The 26,098-nt window shown below is 41.2% G+C and overlaps 2 protein-coding genes across 3 annotated transcripts in view; both read right to left on the bottom strand.

The window, feature by feature from the left end:
• Positions 1 to 10,981, bottom strand: part of sardh (sarcosine dehydrogenase) — a 46,241-nt gene extending 35,260 nt beyond the window's left edge. The window contains exons 1-8 of one of the 2 annotated variants that reach the window (XM_073477552.1): positions 10,791 to 10,981; positions 9,455 to 9,644; positions 8,210 to 8,346; positions 7,008 to 7,186; positions 5,535 to 5,714; positions 3,658 to 3,781; positions 2,893 to 2,993; positions 354 to 458 (exon numbers count right to left, since the gene is read on the bottom strand). In XM_073477552.1, the coding sequence (XP_073333653.1) occupies positions 354 to 458; positions 2,893 to 2,993; positions 3,658 to 3,781; positions 5,535 to 5,714; positions 7,008 to 7,186; positions 8,210 to 8,346; positions 9,455 to 9,639 (1,011 nt within the window). In that variant the 5' untranslated portion in view covers positions 9,640 to 9,644; positions 10,791 to 10,981. Of the gene's footprint in view, positions 1 to 353; positions 459 to 2,892; positions 2,994 to 3,657; positions 3,782 to 5,534; positions 5,715 to 7,007; positions 7,187 to 8,209; positions 8,347 to 9,454; positions 9,645 to 10,090; positions 10,143 to 10,790 lie in introns of those variants that run through there. The other variant, XM_073477553.1, reaches the window with a different exon arrangement.
• Positions 10,982 to 13,419: 2,438 nt separating this feature from the next.
• cercam (cerebral endothelial cell adhesion molecule) lies at positions 13,420 to 25,161 on the bottom strand. The gene is made up of 12 exons (XM_073477968.1): positions 24,942 to 25,161; positions 23,237 to 23,347; positions 22,345 to 22,462; positions 21,995 to 22,129; positions 21,478 to 21,682; positions 21,235 to 21,354; positions 21,035 to 21,111; positions 20,703 to 20,809; positions 19,975 to 20,107; positions 19,444 to 19,571; positions 17,972 to 18,175; positions 13,420 to 15,626 (listed from the first exon to the last, which is right to left on the bottom strand). Exons 1-12 carry the CDS (start codon positions 25,142 to 25,144, stop codon positions 15,392 to 15,394), a joined length of 1,776 nt encoding a protein of 591 aa, XP_073334069.1. The 5' UTR covers positions 25,145 to 25,161; the 3' UTR covers positions 13,420 to 15,391.
• Positions 25,162 to 26,098: the final 937 nt, after the last annotated feature.

Consider the following 26,098-nt stretch of genomic DNA (forward strand, 5'->3'; position numbering starts at 1 on the left):
ACACACACACACACACACACACACACACACACACACACACTTTTATGAGTCCTGTTATGAAAATAGTTTGACCTCCAAGCTAATACAGCATCAACTAATGAATGACTAGGGAAAGTAAAACAGACTCAATAAGAGATGAGGTCAAACTGACGGAGGGAATGAGAAGTATATAAACAGAATTAAACTTTATTCGACTTCCTAAGTGAAGTATTTGATTTTATGTCAGACAAGACAGACGGTGCATCGTGCCCCTCACTTAGGCACACAGACAGTCAATACTTTAGGTTTCAAAGTCTCAAAAGCTATCGACAGAGAATGAGACGATTAACGATTGACATCGTATTCAAGCTTACCTCATCCCAGAAGATGGGGTTGTGTTCATAACCACCGACGGACAGGGCGTCACCTTGGAGGCGCAGGTACACTGATGCATCGTGGTCCCTGACGTTCGGCATGTTCTGCAAAGAGTGAAAAAACATGAATTAGTCCAAACACATCGTGCTTCAGCAACAACATGATGGGTAGATTGAGCTTCATACAAGAGGAGGATTAACTGTTTTCTTTATTTTAATTGAATTGAGTTTTTCAAGCGTCACACATAACAGCAAATGCACAATATACATTAATAGACTCGCAAAGACAAGACACAAAGAAAGGCAAGTATCAAATGTTAATACATTTGAAGACTTAACCAGCAAATGTTTGGTATTTTTTACATGATAATGTAAAATTAAGAAATTAATTTTACATTATCATATCACATTTTGACAGCAAAAGTTATTACAATTCTTTGTTGATTTTGTGTCTATTAATTAACTAATTGATTATTAAAGGTGCACTTTGTAGTTTTTGGAGAGAAATTTTTAATCAGAAGAGAAAGATCCTCATTGACTGTTTTTATTTTAATGCCTAAACAAACTAAACAAACTCTCTTCGTTTTCATGACTGAATAAACAAACTGACCTTTAATGACAACGCAATTTCATACTGTTTTACTTTGTTTATATTTGGCGGACCCTGCCACCTTTCTAGCTTCAAACAGCATTCTGCAGACCTTATTTTCCTCTGAGAGCAGCTTGTTTATTCAGTTATAGAGAAAAAAAAATGTTTCTTGTGGAGTTTGAATTTCTTCTCCAAAACTACATAGTGCCCCTTTAATTTCTGCATAAGAAGACCATTAAAACGATGTGGGAAGTTTGCTGAAAAACAGGGAATTACCTCGTATTAAAAAAGCTGATTAATTTAATCCACCCTGAATCTCACATGGTATTCAAAGCTTTTCAGCCCTTTACACAGTGGCACATGTACAGTACAGGATATACAATACAGTACATAACAACCATAAATGTCTTTCCAGCATCGATGGCAGATACCATGACATACCTTAACAAACCATAGCAGTTCTTTATGTATGGTATGGCAGCTGCTGACATACCATGAAATCTCCATTCAAGACACAGCAGAGAGAAGCATTCATCCCCTCGAGTCTAAGTAAACATTCTTGTCGAAGTATCTAACGAATAGCTACACTTGAAGTATGTTGTGTCATTTGTATTCATTCTATTGCGAGCGCTTTTCATTCGAAAGTCAATTGGCTCTCTGGGTACAAAACCCAAAATACCAGTGAACAAGCTGACATTTGGAAACCGGCGCACTACATTTAACAAAAACCAAAAGCGCTCTCTCCCTCTCTCCCTCCTGTGCTGAGTACAGTACACACTCCATGTGATCAATACTCGGCACTGGATTTCAACACACTCTGTACCTCCATGCACAGATAAATTTAAACCCACCACAGCCTCTGAGGAGAAAATCACATCTATTCACACACAGGCATGTGGTCAGCATGAGATGTTTGATCTGACAAGTCGCACGCCCCATGGGAACAGATTTCCTGACGGCATCCGAGTGTGTCATTTTGTGTGTGGGCTGATGTCTTTGGACGTGATGTCGCAGTAATGTTGGTTAAGCTGCTTTTAAACTACATAGCACGGGGAAGCTCTGACAGTCCGCCCAAAACCACCGGCCTCTGGAGGATGAGCGCATTTAGGCATGTGTACACTAACTAAATCCAACACACACACACACACACACACACACACACACACACACACACACACACACACACACACACAATGTCCACAACCACCAAGCTACAGTGGAACATGTACACAAGCACATGTGTTACATCTGCATACAGAGGCCTACCCATAATGCCCCCCAAACACACACATTATGAGCATTAAGGCCGGCAAACAAGCACACACACATTTCTCTCAACACTCACTGACAACAGCCTCGACCATCACAGGTGGAAATCTATAATGTCACAGTGCCCCCTGTTGGTCATACAGACTGAATACAGACAGATGAAGAAATGTTCTGTCTCCATGGGGAATTAAAAATAAAGTAAAAATGAGCAGTATAATCCAAGTTACATACTTTAAAGGGGCACTATGTAGTTTTGGTATTTATAATATTAATGAGGTAGTAACACAAATATTTATTTTTTTCCATATCTGAATAAACAAGCCGTCATCAGAGAAAAAAATAAGGTCCCAGAACACAGTTTGAAGCTAGAAAGGTGGCAGGGTCCGCCACATATAAACAAAGTAAAACAGTATGAAACTGTGTTGTCCTTTAAGGTCAGTTTGTTTATTTTGTTTATTCAGTCATGAAAACAAAGACAGTTTGTTTATTTAGTTGTTTTTTTAATGGATTTATTAATTTTAATTTTTTTTTTATGTATTATACTATTTTAATCCCACAAGGGGAAATTCTTTTTTTTTTTTTTTTGTATTAACAAGTAGCTATGCACTTATGAACAGAGATATGACAGATGGAGGTCAGATATGACAGATGGAGGTCAGATATGACAGATGGAGGCCCTACCTGTATGCCTTCAATTCTCTCTGTCACCACATAGGCGTGATGCATCGCGATAAGAGGAACCTTGACTCCAGCCATTTGCCCCAGCTTGGTGGCCCACACCCCTGCACGTAACACAGAGAGAAAATGTCATAAAATTCTGGGTAAATGCATCTTGGGCAAAAACACCTGAAAATTGTACCAAATTTCACATCAGGTATCAAACCTCTATGCAATTTTGGTGACAGTCCTACTTTCCCCATGTACTGTACTTACATGTCTGTCATTTCACATCTTGCCAATCCCTCCTAACCTGCAGTATCTCTACTTCCCGCCATTCCCCATTACCTGATCTTCCCCGTCTACCTGCACGACTGTTCCCACTTCCTTAGGTCTGTAGTATATACACACCGGCCCACTTTCATTCATTCTCTGCCAGAATGTTTACTGTACTTCAGCCTAGGTGTTGCAGCTTTCTGCTACCTCTGGACCTCTGCCAACCAGCCTAACCCTCTCTTAATAAGCCTGTTCTTCTCTGCCTGCAAGGTTTTGACTTCTCCCTAACCATGACTAAAAGTAAACATTAACTTTTTCTTTTGTCCTGTTAGTCTCTGAGTCATTACCACTGAGCATTACACTATGCATATTTGCCTAAGCAGGGAGATGCTGCTAATATCTTACAGTTACACCAAAACAACATGTCAGAACACGTTACATGTCAAATAAAAGAGAAATGTGTTTAACCTGTACTTTTTAGGACTTTAGGATGATAAGTTTTCTGAATCTCACCTGCACAGTTCACCACACAAGGCGTCTCGATAGTCCCATGAGGGGTCTCCACCGCCTTCACCCTCTTTATGCCAAAATCATCTGCCCGCACTTGGATACCAGTGACAGGGCAGTTCTCAATCACCTGATTTAAAGAGGACAGTATGGGGTTACTCACATGCAACACAGAGACGATACATCCTCTGCTCCATTGCACCCCTGTATGTGATGAATAGAGGAGTTGTACTGTAAACCAATGGAAAAATATTATTTTCACAAGCATGGCCTGCTGTGGCCTGTTTCCCGGAGGTGCTAAGCTTAGCTGAGGTTCTTCACATCTCTACATGTAACATCAATCAAAGGAAAACAAACAGTACAATGCAAACAGTCTGCCACACAATGATCACATGGTTACAAGTTGCTTAAGCATTGTAAGGCTAAGTAAAGTAATGTAGGAGTTGTGACATCATTGTCATTTGTTCTTATTTTTACAACAGTTTTCTTGGATTTCTCAGTTTTTGACACTGCTTTTGTTAAAAAATCATTAATACGCAGGTCTTATACAGGCTAGAGATCCGCCAGTTTAAAAAAGTATGGTGTTGTGTGTTACATTTACTCACTGCCACTCAGGACTTCATTCTTTTGAAGCAGCAATTCATTTTCAGCTGTACAACAGGTAATGACGTGGCTATCTACGCTAGGTTCTCTAGCTCAGATAAGGGTGTTATTTTTACACAGTACAGTGTCGTGTCACACCAAAAAGCTGCAGCTCGCCAGAATCACTAAATAGCTGGAGTGGCAGGGCGCAAAGCAGATCTTTGTACACTACTTGCCAAATGTAAATGAAGGTATCAAAATTACTAAACATGAAGGTTAAAGGTGCACTACGTAGTTTTTGTAAAGAAATTCAAATTCCAAATTGTTTATATATATATATATATATATATATATATATATATATATGTATATATATATATATATATATGTATATACATACATATATATATATACATATATATATATAATGTGTATATATATATATATATACATATATATATATATAATATTAAGTAGGTAATAATATCAGTAACTCTTTTAACAATGTAAAACTGTTTAAATTTGTGTTGTCCTTTAAAGACAGTTTGTTCTGATTCAATTTTTTTCCTCAAAACCACATAGTGCACCTTTACACCCTAAAGTATTCATTTTAAAGATATTTGCAACAGTCAGATGAGTGGGATTTAATATATCTGGATAATGTTCATGATGTAATGCACACAGAAAAGTATGCAAAACCAAATTGAATCTTGAATCCAATGCAAATGATTGTAAAAGCTTCTAGTTACAATGTGTTGTATTGTACCTTTTGGCACATGTGTGGGTTTGTCAGTATAAGAACAGGTCAGAAAGTCAAATGAGGGGCAATTCTCTTCGTCTGGTGTTTACAGGAGGGTAGGATCACATTTACTGTCCAATAAAACATCAAATGGTCACTGCCCTGGGAAAGGCATGATCAAAACAAACATCAGGGGGTCACTGTGTTGGAAAGACGTGATAAAACGTCGTAAAAGTATGTAACCCCTATTCTGTTGTATTTAAGTCGGAAACATTTGGAAGACTGCAGAGAACACTGCAGGTCTTCTCTCCATGCTGCATGTATTAAAGAGATCTGATTCATCACACTGAGCCTAAAATTCTTCGGAGAATTAGCAGCTCTCTACCTCAACAAGGAGAATGTTGTTCTAAAAAAACGATAACTCAAAATAAGCTACAGACTGCACTTATAAATTTCTACATATACTTTTATACGCGATTTATATCCACGAATAGAGTAAAAACATTGTGTATACTGCTGGTCAAGTAGGAGAACCATCAGTCAGCACACCAGCTCACGTTACCGTGGCGCCCCTGGCGGATGCAGCTCTGGTCAGGGTGGTGCAGGTGCCTGCGGGGTCCATGGTGCCATCTTTTGGCACGTACAGGGTTCCATACAGGTCATCAACGTTCATCAGAGGATACAGGTCCTTGGTTTCCGCAGGTGACAGTACATGGGACTCGATTCCATAAACTTTACCCAGCTGGAAATAAGGAGAGATGGCATGTTTTATTGGTTATGGTCCTGCATTTCATCTAAACATGATCAGTTGTATCACATTTATTCTGCATTAAATGAGAAATCTTTGAACAAGAGTTCCTGCATGTGCATTATTGGGTTTTAACCGAGGATTGCTTATCTAAAAATGTTTACTTTTTAGGGGCTCGATCAGTTTTACACCATGTATTGGTTTAGTCAAGTTCCAAGTGAACTTTGAACCTCCAAGGCAAGGCAAGGCAAGGCAAGTTTATTTGTATAGCACAATTCAGACACAAGGCAACTCAAAGTGCTTTACAGGTGCATACAATTACAGTAAAAGCATTTAAAAAAAAAAAAAAAAACATTAAAACAAAACATTAAAACAAGTTAAGAAATAAAAAACATTAAAACAAAACATTAAAACAAGTTAAGAAATAGGAAAGTATGCTAAAATAGAAATAGGTTTCCTGCTGGATTTACCTCCCATTGTTCTACTTGTCACTCATTCCAGTGCACTTTATAATTATCCTTAAGACCCGGTCGTCACCGCGAATTCAGTTTGTTTACGCTACAAATTCTGAAAAAGCAGCCAACCAGCGGTGATAACCTTAAGAGACCCCTTGTCTCCACTTGGTTCCACTCGGCCCTGAGTTGGCCCCCAATCCAGCGGTAAAACAGCTTAATAGGAAAAAACACCTTTTTTTCCTATTAGCTCCGACGTTCCCAGAACCCGGTATTACTCTGCCCTGAATTGGTCTGAGTCGCCCAACTATCACAATGATCAATAGAAATCCAGCAAAAATTACTATTCACAATAATAGAAAACCAAAGTCACAGCAACTCAATGTGCGACACAAATAATGGAGATAAACTTCAAACCTTTTCCTCGGTCATGTGCCACCGTCTTGTTGAGCAAACAACACCCAAATACAAACCCAAATATCAACTTCCCCTTGTAGCACAGATGTGTATGAATTTTACAAAAAGCTATTTTCTTCTTTGCTGATTTAGTTGCATGTAGCCTAGCATTAGCAAATGTTCCATAGCTCCCTCTGCATCAAGCATTAAGGCGCTGAATCTGTCTGATTTCATCAACGACACACGAAAAAAAGTAAAGAAAATAAATGGAATAATAAAAAAGTGTATTTCTATGAGAATTTCATTATCTGTTCCAAGAGTGACACTTCATGGAGGGAAAGTTCTGATGAAGTGTTTCAAATGTTGGTATTTCATCACATGAAAAACAACAACAAAAAAAACAATGCAACAATATTCTCGTAACAATCTCCATTCTTACCGACATGAGGCGCTTGTACTCGTCCAGCCTCTGCTTGTTGGAGGCAATGAAGAGACCTCCATTTTGGATCCAGCCTGTGTGGAGACCCGTCTCCTCCTCCAGGTCTTTGCTGATCACATTCCTGGTGTGGGCCAAGAGCTCCACCTCAACATCACTGGGACGGAGCTGCCACAGCAGGCCTAGTGAACAGACACACACAATGACGGATGTACTAAACAGACTTAGACTTGAATGCACGTAGAGTGTGTGAGCAACAAGCAAGGAAGTGTGAGAAATGTACGGCGACCTTATCAAGACTTGATGAACATGTTTGCAAGAACACACTATAGGCAGATAAGAAATTACTAAAGTCCTTTTCAGACAGGGATTCTGCAGTAACGCCACAACAAAGACTCGCCTCTACACCGCCTTTGTATTTTCACACTGAACCAAGCAGCACCGGCATAAAGCCGCTCCAGTGTGTCATTTCATACAGCATGCCGGTGTTGCGGAGCCAAAAGAGGCGTGACGGTACACATCATAACGCTGAGATCTTTGTGGGTTTTTTTAATCGTGCTTCCACCTGTAAATCTAAACATGTATCTGCCGACTGTTTATAATCATACGTATGCTGTTATAATGTGTCGTGATTGAGATCCTGCATCCATGCATCATGGAAGGTGAAAAAGAGGTGTGACAAAAATGTGTTACATCACATAATCACCATCAGTGAATAGCGAACCCTGTCTGGCTCTCACTTGCTAAGAGGGATGCTGTTCTCAAGGAGTTCACCCGACAGTGCTGACTGTCGCGGTGACCTTTCCTCATTAATTTTTTTCCATATAAGTTGCCAAAGACAGTAACCACAACAACAATCACAGCGGGAGCCACCTGGCTAAGTTGCCAGAGACACTACCTGTTACCACATTACTGTTGTTTGGTCTTGTAACTCTGCTTTGTGCGTTGAAGTGTGGGATATTTCTCATTTATTTGATGAATGAAGGATCTGTTTAGTCGTCAGACTGTGAAGTAGGGATGGTATTAGTGCACTTGGTAGAAGTACTGTTTATGTTATAACATGGATTAGGCTTTTTTGTCAACTAATCAACTAACCCTGAGTTATGTAATTATTGTATTGAATAAAAACAATCATCTAAAAACAGATAGAGAATATTTGGAGTCTCCTCATTTCCTACACATGCCATCTTCTCACAGTTTGTTACCTGCAGTGTGCCAGGTGGTGCCAGCAGTTAGTCTGTCTCTCTCCAGCAGAACCACGTTGGTCATCCCCATTTTAGCCAAGTGGTAGATGGTCTGACAGCCCAGACTGCCTCCTCCGATCACCACGGCATCCGCTGACCTGAGGCAGGTGGCAGAGAACGACAGGTGAGGTCAGGACATGACTTTCAAAGAGGGATAAGACGATGCCTTATCTGAAGCATGTTTACTGATACTTACTTTTCTTGCGATAATTAGATTTGTTTGAAAACAAGTCAATCCCCATAAGACCCTGTGTTAAATTGCTCAACTTTACAGCTGAATTAAACATGTTTACAGTCTCTATATACAACTGTAGGGAGGATTCATTTTTATAAACTCAACTGTTTAACTTATATTAAGGCTTGAAGCTATGCATAATTAAGGGCGTGGACGTGTTGAGTGACAGTTGTCTGCTCGGGGCTTTTGGTACATTTTTTCTGCAAACATTGGACAAAGAATATGGCTTACTCTGCAGTTTATTGCTCTATTTTAGGATCTAAAGTTGATTTATCTTCACATGTGCTTCTGAGCCTCTGCAGCAGCAAGCAGGGAGCTGCCGAAATCAACTGTAATGTATTATAATTCCCTTATTTGACTGCCGAATGGAGGCGAAATGTACTTTACCTCATGACCTTGCAGAGAAGAGATGGGAAAAAGAACAGATAATGGAGGATAACAGAAAGAGCTGAAGTCTCTGGTGAGTGCTGACTTTGGTCAGAAGCTTAACAGTTGTACACAAACACGGACACAAACACCCTGGGTGCCTGCTGTTGCTCGCTATTTTACCGCTAATGGGGCGATTTAGCATGCCGTCAAAATAGCGTGAGTGACTTGCATTAACACAAATGATGTATAAGATGTATAATAATGGTACAATGGTGTAAATACTGTTAAGTATCACAGTACTCAATCCATGGAGAGATGCACACAGGCTAGCTATTTCTCTGCTCCTCAAGTCTCTATACTAAGCTGAGCTAACTGGCTAAAGGGTTGAGCTTCATATGTAACGGACAGATATGAGAGTGGTATCGACCTTCTAATCAAATTCTTAGCTGGAAAATAAATCAACTACTTTCCCAAAATGTCGAACTTTTCCTTTAAAACTTTTTTCCCCGTCTGAAATTAAAAAAGAAAAGCGAACAAACCCTCAGTTTACCCAGCTATGCACGTATCCTTCAGCCTAAATCATCTTTATGATACAAGCTAACCTGGGTAAAGGTTTCGTGGGTCCAGAGGAGGCTCCATCTTGCTGTTTGAGTGTCTTCTCGTAGGGAACACTTTTCTCGCTGGTATGCTCCGAGCTGTAGGACCGAGCAGTCGTCCGGCATAGGGGAGAGAGAGGAGGCCGCACCGCCGACACCACCCGCCGAACTGCGCACCCTAGGAAGGCCATGGCCCCTGTGTACAGTCAGAGAAGGTATTTCATGCTTATTAATAGTGATGAAACAGTCAAATCCAGTGTAGGGCTGGGCACAAAAACAAGTTGAATTGTATTAATAACTACAGATTCAGAACTAAAGAACTACAGGGAGATAAGGTCACCACCATTTATTTATCCTTTGTTTGTGTAGGAGAACCTAATGATTACTTATTTACGATTCTTTCATAAAACTAAAGAGATGTATCCTATCCGTGATGCAATATAATATTTGTTCCCTAACAAAGTGTGAGGTTAAAGTGATTCCAGTAGGTTTAAATGCAACTTTAGTTTGTTAGTTTTATTTTCAAGATAATATTGTGAATGCAATTTGTTTGTGTACCATTAAACCAAACAACAAGGTTCACGAAAAGTCAAGTCAGGTGGCTCGAGATGTTATTAAACCCCAGTTCAAGTCAACACACACCTGCTTCCACCGGTGTCCTCGATTCCTATCCTCTAACCAAAGGTTTGCAAATCTGCAGCCGGCTGCGACCTGAACAAAACTGACAACAAAATTCCTCTGTGGAGATCAAGGTTCACAGTGCTGCATGATCACCCACACAAGATCCAGCTGTGACTTTAATATGGTCAATGAATGACAGGATTGTTTCTTGGCATACTGTAAGATCGATCACTGCTGGCGTTCCCAGACAGATGGCCATCACATTCAGACGTAACTACACAACTACAATGGTGTGTGAAGTGTGCACTAGTAGAAGACATGAGGCGGACACCAATTACCTACAAACCTGTTTGCACATGTGCAAATAAAGAATGCAAAGAAACAGGTTTGGAGCTCATTTGCATGATCACACCTACCCAAGAGCTCTCTTCCTCAGTTTGCATTGACTTCAAGTCATCTTATGCATGAGAATAGCCTGATTGGTAGAATGGGCTTTGAGAAACAAACACTAACATGCACATTGAAGAGCCTACACTAAGTACAGCCTAGTCTGAACAGCCAAAACAACAAAACAGCCCGCGTAGCTGCAGGCAGTGAACGTGGCATTACCGCTGCATGTGATCCCACAACCGACAAGCAGCGAAAACACCAACCCTGCAACTTTCATCATACTCTTAACTTCGCCGGCTGACAGCAGCTCGGTTCCTACATGCACACTTACACTCGGTTCCGCCTGTTACAGCCTGTCCCGGTAGTAAAAAAAAAAAACGAGCCCGATGCGGGATCAGACACGAATCGGACTTCTTGCACTGGAGTCGCGAAAAATGGCCGAACAGATGTGAATACAAGCGTGTGACAGGGATTTCAAAAGTGTAGCCCCCGCTGCTGCAGCTCTGTAGCTGTCAGGTAATGCGAGAAGCAGCCGGGACTGCAGTCGTAGTTCCTGTCTTGACCCCTCCCCTCCTCATCCGGCCCAACAGCATGCTGCACATTAGTAGGCTGCTGAACACAGAAATTAGGGCAGTCACATTAGGACTAGGCAAATTCATAACTGATCTTGAATCTGATTAGTCAAACTGTACATACATGAATAGAGACTAGTGGCCCAATGACGAGAAAGTTACTCAAACATGTCAGACATTAAAGGTGCCCTATGTAGTTTTACTTTGTTTATATGTGGCGGACCCTGCCACCTTTATAGCTTCAAATAGTGTTCTGGGGACATTATTTTCCTCTGAGAACAGCTTGTTTATTCAGTTATGGAAAAAAATCTGTGTATTATTTGTGTTATTACCTCATTAATATTGTAAATATTTCCATTCTGAGTTTGAATTTCTTCAAACAAAGTAAAACAGTGTGACGTTGTGTCGTCCTTTCAGCAGGTCAGTTTGTTCTTTCAGTTGATGAAGATCTTTCTCTTCTGATTAAAGTTACTTTTCTTTCTCGTAAGGTAAAATACATGGAGTTAAAACTTGCAGAAGTATTGTCCTTTAAGGTGTTAACAAAAGTCCAAGACTCAGCAGGGTGCAGGATGTGGTGCTGGTTAATATTTTTCTTTTTATGCCTTGGATAATTGAATTGAAAATTTGATTTGCATGCATGGATTTACCAACCAAACAGTGCACAGAAATGTATGTGTATCTATCGAGAAATTGTAGCTTCTTGGCTTTCTCTGGGTTTCTTTCATCTGTCTTTTTTCCACATTTGAGTAAAATTAACGTTACATGGGAGCGAAGATGTTAGTCCTTTATGAAATGTTCCCACTGCACAACACATTGCAACACATCGTCAAAGGAGAAACACTGAATCAGTTGATGTGTTGTTTGTTCTATTTAGATTGTGTTTGATGTGTGTGTGGGTGTGGGTGTGTGGGTGTTTGGGGGATGTCATGGTAGCAGCTGTTGTTGCGAGTCCTCAAGGTCCAGAGACCAAACCAAGCAGAAGTAACACGTCAGATTATTAACATATGACATCATGTATGAGGAGTACTCGTGTGTGCGAGGCTTTGGATACATAGTTCTGGTGATCTTGCAGTAGAGGAATGAAGGTTGAGATGAGAGAACCCTCACAATGCTGCCTAAGTAACTTGACATTATGAAACCTTATGCTGTGTAGCACTGGGCCTAATGCAGCTTCTCTGCCTGCCAAGTTGACCTCAGGAATCCCCACCTCCAAGCCAGCAGCCAATCAGGCACTGAGTTTGGGTTCCCTCCTGTTATAGGAGGTTCTCTCCAGCTCATACAGCCTTCAGCGAGATCTAGAGGGTTGCAGAAAGTCTCTATCTTATGTACTGCCGGTGTGTGTATGTGTATGTGTGTGTCTGAAACCGAGGAAATGGCCGGCACCATACTTTGGACTGTGTCGTCGTCTTATAACCCTTTCCATGGGGTTGTATAACAGTTTTTGAATGGTAATTAAGCGCAGCGTGGCATATATATGTACATACACACACACACACACACACACACACGCACACACATTTACATGCATGTGCAAGTGTGTGTGCAAACAGTAAATCTATATGCACATGAGTTGTATGTTGTGACTAAACTTCACTTTTCATTCATTATCTGTGACATGCTGTTCCAGAGAGAAATAAGGTCATGTAAACTGGAAAGGTTCGTGCAGGTGCAGACAGCTGAGGTATGCTAAAGGTGTGTTTACATGCAGCCTTGTGTCTGTGCCACGTGTGCCAAGGTGTGTGTGTGTATGTGTGTAGAAAGAGAAAAAGAAAAAGAAAAAGTTATCAAATTACTTGAAAGTTATGTTGTAACAAAGGTATCATGCATTAGAAGTCTGTTCTTACACCATCATCAGCGAATATACACAGATCTGGTTTGGCTCGTTACACCGTGGTGATGATAATAGAACAGCCAGGCACAATTTTTAATGTATTTAAAATCTGTTAAGAAGTAACACAGTTATCGTATCGTAACATATAGCAATAACATTTAAACATTTTTAGACCCCTTATTTTTAAGAATATCACCTTATTGACTATGTTGCGTTTAAAACAAAAAATGAGGATTATATTGATTATCATTATTGTGGAAGTTGATTAATTCATAAAATGTAAAAGTATATTGAATTCTAATCACAAATACAGACACTGTCGTGTATCTGGTTCACCCAGCTCTTTCATATAAAATTGTATTGTACCCTCTTGTGTTGGATTTTAGTACAACATCTGGTAGTACTTGTTTCAAACCATGATATACTTAGTTACTTCTCTGTCCACATACATTTAGGTTCATAACTAATTTAAAAAAATGCACCACATTCAGTCACTGAAAAAAAAGGAAAAACTTTTTTTTATTAAAATTTGAAAAGATTACTATACAGTTGTCCTGACATCCTGTTTGATAACATCTGAATACAAATGTATTGCTCAAAGGCACGCAGAGAGAGAGAGAGAGAGAGAGAGAGGATTTGGGCAAAAAAGCCACCATTGCACTTTGATTGCTGCTTGTGATTCTTATCCATCAACCACATCAAAAAGACACCACAAATAAATTAAGACATATGAAGGAAAAGCAACACCCACGATAACAGATAGAAAATGAACGGCTATCATGAATGTTTATGAAGACAGACGACTGTAATACAGGTTTAGTGTAACTTGATCATCGTAATTTAAATCCACGTCAGAATTACATCAGTCACTTGCATTGCAACGGCGCGCAGACAAAGTTAAGGACTTAAGGATCCCAGTGATGCTACAAAAAGGCTGTTCAAGGCTGTGTTTTCATATGGCTTTTACAGACTTCTGCTACACGAGTGGGGTCATCTCTAACATAAGATGTGGCACAGGGAAGTAACTGGTCCCCCTCCAAAAAAAGTTGCAGCACTCTGCTGACGAATGATCTTGACTTATAATTCAAGCTCACATCTTGACATGCTGCATTGATTTTATACAAATATTTGAGCACACTGAAAACTTTCATGTCTAAAGTTGTCACCGTATACAATAACACATAAAAGCATGTTTACTGTCAGTTCAAACAGTTTGAAACAACATGTACATATTTTGTTTTCAAGTACTGATGATGAAATTGAAATGATATGAAACTTCTTTTAAAGCAGGATTCCCACACCTTCTTAAACATCAATTTCAATAACTTTCCAGGCCCGATTCCCTTTCTTTTTCGACTTCTCATGCACTGATTTGCTTAGCTCAACAGCCAATCAGATGCTCACTGACAGCCCGACATTGTTTGTTCCATTAACCTGCTGTGTCAGGGACCCTTACAGTGAAACTGCAGGGAGACACATATGCAGACAGTGTACTTTGCCTATTTACTTGTGTTTAGCTAAAAGAAAATATCAAAACTACTTTAATTTCTATTTTTGATCAAAATACATAAATTCAAGCATTTTCAATTACCCCTTCTAATTTCCAAAACTTTCAAGGCACTGTTTTGGGAACCCTGTTGAGTTTTGATAATGTTCACTGCTTTTTAAGAAGCATAAGAGGAATGTGTCTGTGTCTGTAATTTCTAAGTGGATACGAACACAGTTCAGTACGTCTGAAAACATAAAACAAAACGCGCCAGAGTGGGAACATGACCTGGTGATATGAGAATTGGGAGCGCTTAACAAATATTATACAGATTGGACCTCGAAATCCACAGCCAAAGAGTAAAAGGTAGTCCAATGCGTCAATGTTACTTCCGTTAATCTATTAATGACTTAATATTTAAAAAGAAACATTTGTAAGGGTCAGTCTAACTTTGTGTTAAATACCCGAGAAATGGATGGACAGATATAACAACACAGGAAAAAAAGAAATAATAGTATTATTAACTATAGGGCCTTTGTCCAGACTTCCCAGGGGTTGTGAACAGTGCAGGTACTGGAGTCAGAACTCAACAGGTGAAGGAATAAAACCACCTCTCTGGTTTCCTTTTAGCACGAGCACGCACCATCGCAAGCATACATTCAAACAAAAATGCTCTTGACGGCAGCCATACAAACAGATTAAACTCTAAAAATGGAAAAAGAAAATAGGTATGGATTGTACTCAAGAATAATCTGTTGTGCAAATTCAAGCATTTGAATTGCTTAAGACATCTGTACAAGTATTATAACATCTGTTGTTTTACAAGTCTTTACAGTCAATTAACCCCCCCACAAAAAAAGTCCTCTTGTGCCGTACACTTGCTAACATGCTTTGAAGAAACCAAAGTCCGGTTTAAACGACGCAGCGCTGACACAGAGTGGACTGAAATAAAGTCTGAGAACACTTTCTCTTCTCAGCGTCTGTCTCTTTGACCCCGTGGCCTTTTGACCCGCAGGTTCCTCTACAGTTACGGCAGCTCCGCACTAAAGTTCATCCTTGTATGAGCCTGACAGCATGTCGGGCGGCGGCGCTGCGCCTTTAAGGGTCTTGTGGGAACCCCTCCAATCTGTGCGTACGGAGTCATCGTCCCACAGAGTCGAGGTCTCAGTGTCGCTCACCCACTGAGCATCACCGGCGTAGTGACACGGCTGGACCAGGAGGGGGCGCGTACTGAAGGCTTGTAAGTTCCTGTTGGGGAAATGGGACTTGTAGTCCTCACTGCAGAGAGAGAGAAGAGTGATAGAGATTATATGGATTTGATTGATTTAGGACTTAATCAAATATTGAGTATATCACAATAAAAAAATACAACTGTTCATAGCAGAAGAGATTAAGTGCACTTTGAGCAATTTTTCCTTTACTTGGAATTCACTGATTTGACAAGAGATGGAGACAGAGGCTGATTTTCAAACACAGATCAGCTACTCTTAGCATGAAGGGCGACAGCAGGACCAATGTGTGGTGTGCGGTCATTGTGCATTCTTCGCGGACTAGTCAAGCATATCGAATTAGAATCACAGAGGTGAGAGAGAAAGAGAGAGAACAGAGAAAGTGGGCTGGCCATGAGCCAGTTTTCCACACATGACGGAGCACACAGACACTGCCAAGCCTTCTGGTTTGCAGGCCCTTTAGCCCAAGGTGCATTTCATCTCCCACAGTCAGAGCCTCATATGTGTCCCAGTTACACGGCTAGATAACAACAGTGGGATTGGTTTGGTTGGGGCTAATCAGTAGTAGTCAGGGTGGTAGGGTTACAAAAAGGGTCAGGGTTGAAAATAGATGCAGGCACATTAAGGTGATGTTCATATTTTACAAAACTTAAGATGGCACACAACTGATGCGTGTCACACCGTCTCTATAATAAACCACAAACAACAACCACAAATGACTTAACAACCATCTTGACTGAGTTAAGGCAGTTATGGGATGGAGGAGGAGTGAGTGTGGGAAGAGCAGGAAGAGTATTTTTGGACTGGTGGGAGGACCTCGATGTTGTTGGTGTTTTGAGACAACCGTGGCTGGACCACCTGTGAAGCCAACATGAATAAAAGAAAACCCAACCCTAACCCAACAGTCTGCTAGCAGTCCATGCTAGCACTTATGTCAGGCTGTACTCAGGCACAGCGGTCCATTGAGAGAAATGCTAAAGTTGGCATGCTAGCATGCAACAGTGACAATACTAGCATGCCGAAGTTTTGCAGGTATAATGTTTACCATGTTTACTGTTTGAGTTTAGCATGTTAGCATGCTAACATTTGCTAATTGGCACTTAATATGAAGTACAACTGAGGCTGATGGGTCATAAGTTTTCTCAAAAGGGGATATTATGATGGAAAAAGTTGGACAAGTCAAAATGTTGACCTGATCATGGCACCAAATGAAAAGTTAAGGGATCACAAAACTCAAATTCAACCTGAGGGGAACATGAATGTCGGTACCAAACTTCATGGCAATCCATCCAAAAGACCACATTCACACAGCAGCCATTTTCCTCTGACATCACACACACAGGGTAGGAAGCTCAAAGGCTGTGATAATGTTACGCTGCTGATTTCTACGCATGGTTTTGTCAGTTGATGATCAATCGGGAAGCAGTGAAATTACAACAATTTGTCAGATTTCCTGTGTTTACAGGACTTGCAACCTTGAACACAGCAGTACAATATTTGAGCATCCCACCTTGAGCGCGATGTCAGAGGAAACGGTTGCCGTGTGGTTGCAGAGACATTTCACCCCCCAAAAAAACAGAAACTTTATGGTAGCACATGACGAAAAGCAAGGGGTAAACAAAGTCATTGGGAGTCATCCTCTGGACAAAATGAATGCCAGTAAAATATCTCATCCAATAGTTGCTAAGATACGTCATTCTCAACAAAAGTTGTGGACGGACTGTGACAGCAGCCGACTGTCCTATCCCTTTAGCCATACCAATAGCGTGACTAAAAACTTTAAAAGGGCTGTTACATTCAGAAAAGTTCAGCACAAGTGGACCAGACACACATCTGAATCCCCTCTGGCTGCTCGAGTCTATCTGGCAACCACACTGCACCTAAAAAAAAGTGGAAATTCACATTGCCCAAATTCCAGACGATCAATCCCAGAAGAGATGGTGTCATAAAATCTGTACATCATAAAATGAAAAAATGTTCAGAGAGATTAGAGCCCTACTTTGAAATGTGGTGTTCAAATTTAACCCAACAAGCGATATATACTGAAGTGACAAGAATAGAAGTTATGTCCAAAAGCTGACCTAATTAAAAGAAACATGTAGAAGTAAACCACAGACTTCACTATAGTTCTTTAATCTACCAACGCCAAAAATACTTAGCTAAATATATAGCAAGTATACAAGTTCAGGCGTCTATAGGGAAGAAAATTTTTAGCAATTATGAGGTCTGCTTTAGCTTTATAGGTCTGGCAGATGGAGGTTGTAGAGTTTTGAAAGTTCTCAGTATGTGAATATGACTGATACAAACATGATTTCATCGTAATATTCATCTTTTTGAACACAAGCGAATTATGAGTAGTTCTGCCGGTGGATTCAGTGCTGGTGTCATACGTACTTGGGATGTTTGTCATACATGATGGGGAGGAATTCATCGACTGGCAGCATCTTTGACAGTGGCTCGGCGTTGAGCAGTTTCTGGGCTCCCTGCTGCGAGATGGCGTATGACAGAGTCCAATACGAGTAGTCGGCCTTTACCAAGTTGCGAACGTTCTCCACCGGTTCCTCGTTTCCTGGATTTACCTGCTTTCTGCCGAGGTATCTGCAGCAACAGAAAGAAAACAGCAGTGAGGAAGAAAAGAGGCAATATATCCAGAACATCTGGATGCTGAAATCTGTTGCAGTGTGGCTGATCCTGTTGCCAAATGGGTTGGAAATCATTGTTGAAGCATTGTCTTTGTTCTTGTCTTTTTGCACCATTTGTCCTGCATGTGTGTTTAAACATTTTCAAAGAGTTATGGGAACCACAATGCACACAAAAAAAGCCTGTTCAAGTCTTCCTTACTTCAAAAAGCTTTCATCATGTGTCTGAAGATTTGTCTTGATTTCAATGTACAACACTGGTTTCTATGTGCTGTGGAAACCACAGAAACGCTCACAAGCAAATGAGTGTTCACATTCCCTAATAAACAGACACACAACATACTTTTGAGCATCCTGTATTGACTCAACCTGACCTTACACTCCCTGCCTTAAAGGTTCCATGGTTCAAAGGGGCAAAGTGTAAGAATTTTAGTTGAAAACATTCAAAAATTGCCTAAATTCATCACCAAAATGTGAAGAAATAACTGTTTTGATGATATGACATCTGTGTATTGTGTTGCAGAGATATCTACTGAAGTTAGCATTCTAACCAGCTAGCCCCAGCCCTTGGCATCACCCACCATGTTTCCACATCAGCTCTGCTCGTGTTTTTGCATCAACAGCCGCGTTGATTTCCAACTTTGTGGATCGATCGTGTTAGTTTTGCCACCATGTGAGCGTACAACAAGACGTATTTCTATCCGGAACAAAGATCAGAGAGGCTCTGGGTGATGGAAAAGCGATCATTGTGTCTTTCTAGTGTCGACAGGACACCTCCTTGCTACGCTCTTAGCTTGAGCTCTCTTTGCCTTCTCTCTCTCCCTCTATTTCCTTTACTAACCCACACATACACACACCTACACGCAACCACACACACACACTCTGGGAAACAGATCGTTTGGTAGCGGTGTTAACTTGGCCTCCAAGCCATTGTTTACTCAGACACGCGCGCGGTAACACACACACACACTAAATTTGGAGTTTGGAACAGCAGGATTCAGCTCCGTCCAACACCACACTGTGATTAAAGGCACGTGTCAGGTCGGAAGGCGCTTCTCCGCCACTGTCTTGTTCAAGGCTCGCGGTCACCTCCACTGATCTTCCGTCATCTTGCTCCTCTTCCTCAATCCATAAATCAAAAAAGGCATGGTAGTTTCACCTTCTACAAGCCTTCAACCTAACTCCTGTTAAAACAAGATCCATGCGATTAAATAGTGGCCATCTTACATGAGGTCCCAGTCCAGCTCCGCCTGCTTCACCTCCTCCATCAGTCTGAGGACGCGTCGTTTGAAGTTGGCCTGGAAACGAACGTCGTCCTCAAAGACCAGAGCCATGTCCATCTGCAGGTCCACAATCTGAGGGCAAGAGGGACAAACATTTAGTTCAGAGATGGTTAAGGCATACAGAAAAAGAAACACTTAAGTTTTTGCTTTTGAAAAACTGATGGAGGAAGAGGAAGAGACGCTTTAAAAGTCATAAAATGAACCGAGAGTGTTTTAAGTACATGTTATCCCTTGTAGGCTTGTGTTTTAATTGCTGTTTCCTTTTTGGGACCAAATTTCTAAAAACTCAGTGGCAGACTCAGGATGTTTGAGGGGCAGGGGTGGAAAACCATACCAAAGCAGCCATCCAAGAGGGCAATACACTAAAGTCATGCCAATAAAGACTTTCATGTATAGTGTGTGTGTGTGTGTGTGTGTGTGTGTGTGTGTGTGTGTGTGTGTGTGTGTGTGTGTGTGTGTGTGTGTGTCTTCTCACCTCCTTCCAGACGAAGAAGTGGCTGAGGAAGCAGCCCACCTCTCCTTTGGTCAGGGTGCGTCCAGAGAAGGGGTCATAGTAGCCTGGAAGCAGGTCGACACCCAGGACCTTGATGTCACTGCTGTTCAGTGCACTGCAGACATAAAAACACACACACAAAGACACGTATCATATTATTATATTTTCATATTTCCACAGTCAACCTCAACGCACACTGTTTCATAAAAGATTCTCAGTGATATCATCATACAGATCTTTGTCTCTGAGATTACACCAGACAGAAACATGCTCCATTATGTACAATACCTCCATCAACACTACTACTCCCAGGTTGCAGAGCATACAAATACTAAAGTAGATCCATTTAGTCTCAAGCCTTCATTTATATGTTTCTCAAAACGTGATTAGAAATTAACCATGGTGTGTATTAACAAATCGTGGCATCTCTCGAGACAGATCACAATAAAGGTAAACGGATGCGGAAACAGGAGACGGGAAAGAGGTAGAGAGCGTTAGTGTGAACAAAAACCATCATTCAGAACTTGCTGAAAATATCAGGATACCATTGGGACCCAGTATCTGCTGAAGTTTTAGTATATATCTGCAGAGTAATTTCTTTCTTTCTCAACAACCAATCGGTATTGATTTCTCTCACTCAAAACACACTTTCCATCAAAGCTACTTGAGTGCTCTCGCTAAACTGAGTCCTTCCCTGAGAATGTACTCACTTTCCATCCACAGCGTCCACCACCTTGACATCAATCTCCAGCTCATTGAGAGAGAACAGCATCCGGTCTCTGCGGTCAGGACGGCGCCGCAGGTTAATCAGATAGATCTGAAGAGAAGAAGGGCAAATGGTTACTTAACTGCATGCCTTTCCTGAGTTGTATATAGACATGGTTTTATTGTTTTATTTATTGTGTAATTAAAAACACATGTCAACACAGGCAAGACACAGACAGGCACAACACCAGGATTTTGATTAATACCATTCAAGAATCAGGGTAAATAAAGAATAAATGATAGCTTGATGAATCTCTTCCAGATAAACGAGGTCTACCTCATCAAAGCCCATGAGGTCTCTCTGTTTTTGGAACATATGGACGTAGCGTGAGGGGCTCATTGGAGGTCCGTCAACTGTTTGACAAAGAGGAAACACAAGTTAGAGGAGACAAACATTCTTATTTTTCAATCTTTGTATCACTTTGTTTTTCATTCTCACTCAAATACAAAGAAATAAAGAAAAGAGTATGTTCTTACTCATGGACTCGAGAAGGACATGGACAAAGTTTAGGCGATCATCTTCCAAGGTGTGGTGAGGTTTGGCCGGGACGTTCAGGTAGCCGTAGCGCTCCTTGTTGCACAGGTACATCTGTATCTCTGATCAGCATCAAAGAAGAATCAATCAATGAATAAATGAATGATCGAAACATCTGAGTTGACTGGATTATTTGTCTTTCTTCCCGATTACAAAAATATAACCACAAACAAGGGCTAACTGACCCGCAGCCCGACAGGAGAAGGCAAACACGATGATGTCGTCGTAGGGCCACGAGTAGTCCTCATGAGGAGGGAAGAAGGCCAGTTTCTTCATGCCTGCCTTCCGTAAATCCAGCAGCATGGTGGAGTGGACCATGGGCACGGGGTAGCAGCCCGTTCTGTGACGGTGACGCGTGGGGAAGTACTCTGCTGTTCGACGGTAATATCCCTGAGAGACAGATGGATTGAGCGTACACAAGTGTGATGTAAACAAAAAAAATGTTTGCATATTCATATATTCTGGAATTTTTAATAAGGGTAAAAGACTAGGTGACGTTTTCAAAGCCCCATATGATGCTCATTTTCAGGCTCAAACTTCGGGTGTCCTCTAAAAAGTATTCACATGCTATAAAGTTATACATAATTTTTCTCATCCTGTCCTTTGCTGCAGCACCTCTATTCACCCTCGGTCTGAATGTTGTTCCTTTTTCGTGCCCGTCTCTTTAAGACCTGTGCTCTGATTCATCAAGTTCACACTCACCTGAGGAGTGATCCCACACCAGTAGTTGGAGTACGCTCCCTGAGAGTCTAGCATGGGAGCGATGACCGACTTGTTCTCCGCTATCAGCAGGTTGAGGGTGTCTGGGTTGGTGAGGATATTGTCTGTGTCGGCAAACTGAAACAGACACACAGAGTGAACAAAGGAAAGAGAGGGGGAAAAAAAGGAGAGCGAGTGTGGTGTCAATTCTCTGGAACAATGAGTGCCAGAACTTTTTCTTGGATGGGACAACAGCAGCATAGAGGGAACAAATCTCATCAGATAAATCAACAGAAGGGGGCCTGATATGAATCTTACACGGCTGTCACAAGACAGATTCTTTTATTATGTACCAGGATGTAATCGGCCCAGCGTTTCCTGGCGAAGTTGAGCGCTGCCTGCTTCAGCTTCATGACATACTCGTATCGGCTGTTGGGCCAGTGCTTGGGTCCCAACTCTCCTACATAGGACCTAAAACAGAGAGCAACAATGGACACATTACAGTTTATTGTTGTGCTGAATTGTACTGAGCCTTCCTTAAATAAATGAGGCAATAAAAAGGTTTTATGAGCTGTCAAAAGAACAAAGAAAAAACACCAAAATACAATGAAAATTTGAGGAAGTGGAGTCAATCTATTTGGATGTATCTCCCAAATAAATTCTATATATGGTCTATATATGACAGCTTGAAATACAGCCTATAAAGTTCAGTGACGGTAAGCAGATTAGCAGAGTTCAGCCAGACTGTATAATTAACATGCGGCAAGTAATTTCCACTAACGGCCTCTTCAGATGTCCACACAGATTTACGGACGCGTACCGACAAGCAGAGGCGTGCTGCATCATTCCTCATTATGCAAAGTGAAAGTGAGTGTTATCTGAAGCCATACAGTGGCTTCGCTGTGACTAATAGGTGTGCTGTAAAGGTGTGCTAATAAAGTTTCACGGTGCGTCGGATTAAAAGGGTGAGAGCGAGCGAGCGAGCAAGATCAGTTGCTTAAGGTGCAGTTTCGGACCGTTTGCTGATTTATTTGGTTACCCCCAGTTGATAAATTCAACTTATCACCAACAGAATGACACTTGGAAGGAATCTCTGATCCTGATAAAATAAAAGAGAGAAAGTCGGCTTACTTCTTTCTTTTTCTTCATACTAATGCACCTACTGACGTGTCCTGATCTGAGACCTACAGGAACAGAACACGACTGTAAATAAAATTCAATGTGTTAAAAATGATCTCGACTTACGTAGGCTGCTCCATCGGTCTCCACTCGACATAATGGTAATATTTCTGCATGTAAGTGAGCCACTCTTTCAGTACGGCTGTGGTGTTGTCTGAGTTGTGATCCGTGGCCGCCCTGAGGAGCACAGAGAAATCAGAGAGTAAATTGAATGCAAAGAGAAGATCTGACATGTTTCGAATGCTGCTTCAATGGAACGAAAATGAATTCCAACATATCTTTAGGACGTATAAAATAATTACTAGCTTCACTCTGTGATTAAGTACCACTTTTATGCTATAATTGCGTATGGCATTCCTCTGAAACATGCTTTGGGTGTCTTTTCCCTCATGGGATGATTTCTGAAAAGCTTTCTAAAAAAGGGACGAGCACTTTGAAGAGCATCACCAAGAGGGAACTAGTCAGTGGGACGATTTCAGAGTGAAACTTTTTGAATCAGGATGTCACAGCGGCTCTTTCATAATACCATTGCCAGCTTCAACACTAAAGTGCTGAACACGTTAATGCATCGATAATGACATAATATTCTTTATTCTGAAATACACCATTCTGCATGACTACCTTAACTTCTGGTGCTTTAAGAGGATTTTGATGCTGATACTTTTGCACTCTTTTAAGTACAAGATCTGAGTACTTCTTCCACCTTTGCTGAGGTACAGGTCCATCAAATCAAACTCTCAACTGAGCACATAGATGAGATCAGAGTTACTTACTGACACATAAAGTACCCCACAGAGGCAGATACTGAGAAAACCCCTAGAGGACAGATCAGTTTGTGGGTTTTAATCACGCGTATCAGACATACTTTATATTAAAATCATCACTCAGGTCCAGAGATGGAAAGTAAGTACGTACATCGACTCAAGTACTGTACGTATATACAATTTTGAGGTACTAGCACTCTACTTGAGTAGTTAATTTTCTCCCAACTTGTAATTGTACTCCACAGCAATTCAGACGTAAATGTAGTACTTTTAGTCCGCTTCATTTACGTGACGGCTTTAGTTACCTGTTACACTGCAGATTAAGTTTAACAATACAAAATGTAATCAACAAATAAATGATGATGTCATGTTAAAGACAAGATATAACTTCATTGAACAACTTCGTCCCACCTTTGCCAGCTTCAACATTTAAGTGATGAACACTTTAATGCATCAATACTTATAATCCAATTCCATTAATGCTTTTTATTCTGATATACACCATTCTGCATGATGACTACTTTTACTTTTGCTACTTTAAGAACATACTTTTGCACTTTTACTGAAGCACAAGATCTGAGTACTTTGCTGAGGTGCAGGTCCATCAAACCAAACTCTGAACTGAGCAGACAGATGAGATCAGAGTTACTTACTGACACATAGACAGATACTGAGAAAACCCCTAGAGCACAGATCAGCTTGTGGGTTTTAATCACGAGTATCAGACATACTTTACATCAGAATCGTTACTAATGAAGCACATGAGTTAGTTTTGAGTCTGCAGAAGATAAAATGTCATGCAGCCCTCAGTAGGAGCTGAATGTGTCGGAGTGAAAGGCAGCCTGTGCTGTGAAAGGCACAGAGGGGATAGGGGAGGGGGGTAGGACGCTGCTGCTTTCACAGACTCATTTAAATGCCATTGACCTTTTGAACGGCTGCTATAGTCGGATAAAAAAGCCGAGGCCGGCAGTGCATGCAGTCCACAGTGTCCATGCAGGCAAACCCACCACACAGAGATGCGATCTTTGGGGTAGTCGAGTCTCTCCAGAGCTCCGAGGTAGTAGGACAGGGAGTGAGCGGTGTTCCTGGCTATGATGGCGATAACCACCGTCGGAGGCTGCATTTTCGACTCCTCCGGGTACTTCTCCTCGGAAAAGTAACACCCAGCTTGAGAAAGAAAGGCCCCTAAAAGTAGAAAGTGGAGCAACATGGTGGAGGCTGTGAGGGTCTGGGGTCGGTGCTTCGGCGCAGCAGCACGTAGGCGAAGCAGCCGGACGCGTCAGCAGTCCAGGAAGAAAAAAGGGCTTTCCCAAATGTTCAGCCTCCCACCTCTTTTTTTTTTTTTTTTTTTTTTTACATTTTGTGCAAGCTGGCTGTGCCAACAAGTCCAAACCGAGTCACGAGAGAAGGTTCAATTACAACTTCCGCTTCAGGCTCTGTGGCATGAGAGAGAGAGAAGGGGGGAAAAAATCTGACAACGTTATCCAGAAAGATGAAGGAGGCGTGATTTGGCCAGAAGTAGTTCCTCAGTGGTGACACAGACTGGAAACTATGACGTTTATCATTTAACATCCAGACGGAAAAAAACCTCCAAACATCAGTTTATCACAAGTTACTGCAGGCTAAACGTGTGAAACATCAAGAAGTGTATTCATCATAGTCACAACTTTTGTATGTTGTGACTTTGTGTCCACCTCCATCAGTTGTGAGTCAACAGATGGAAGTATTGTAGTTGGTTTTTATCCACATTCATGTTGGGAAACAACATCTGGAAATGAGATACTGGTTAAAGCTGATGTCAGTCCATGAAGTGAACACATGTACCATCAGCCCAGGTGGTTTCTGGTGTTTATTCTGGCAGCAGTTCCACAGATTCACCAGCAGAGGGAGGTTTTGATCCAAGAGAGAGCTCATCATCACTCAAGTGTCTCTCTGAGGCCTTTGTTCTGGTGGGTGCTTTGCCCAACTAATTACAAGTACTCAAGTACGATTTCAATGCAACTCTAAACTTCTAATCTGCCGCATTTAGAGGAATTTATTGTGCTTTTGTGCTCAGCTGCATTCATTATGCAACAACAGTCACGAATATCTTTGCAACGACGTAGAAAAAATATGATCAGCTTAGAAAATAGGATGCGTTATCGTAGATTAAGTACACAACAGT

The sequence above is a fragment of the Pagrus major genome, chromosome 12, assembly GCF_040436345.1.
Source record: "Pagrus major chromosome 12, Pma_NU_1.0".
Taxonomy (NCBI): Eukaryota; Metazoa; Chordata; class Actinopteri; order Spariformes; family Sparidae; genus Pagrus; species Pagrus major.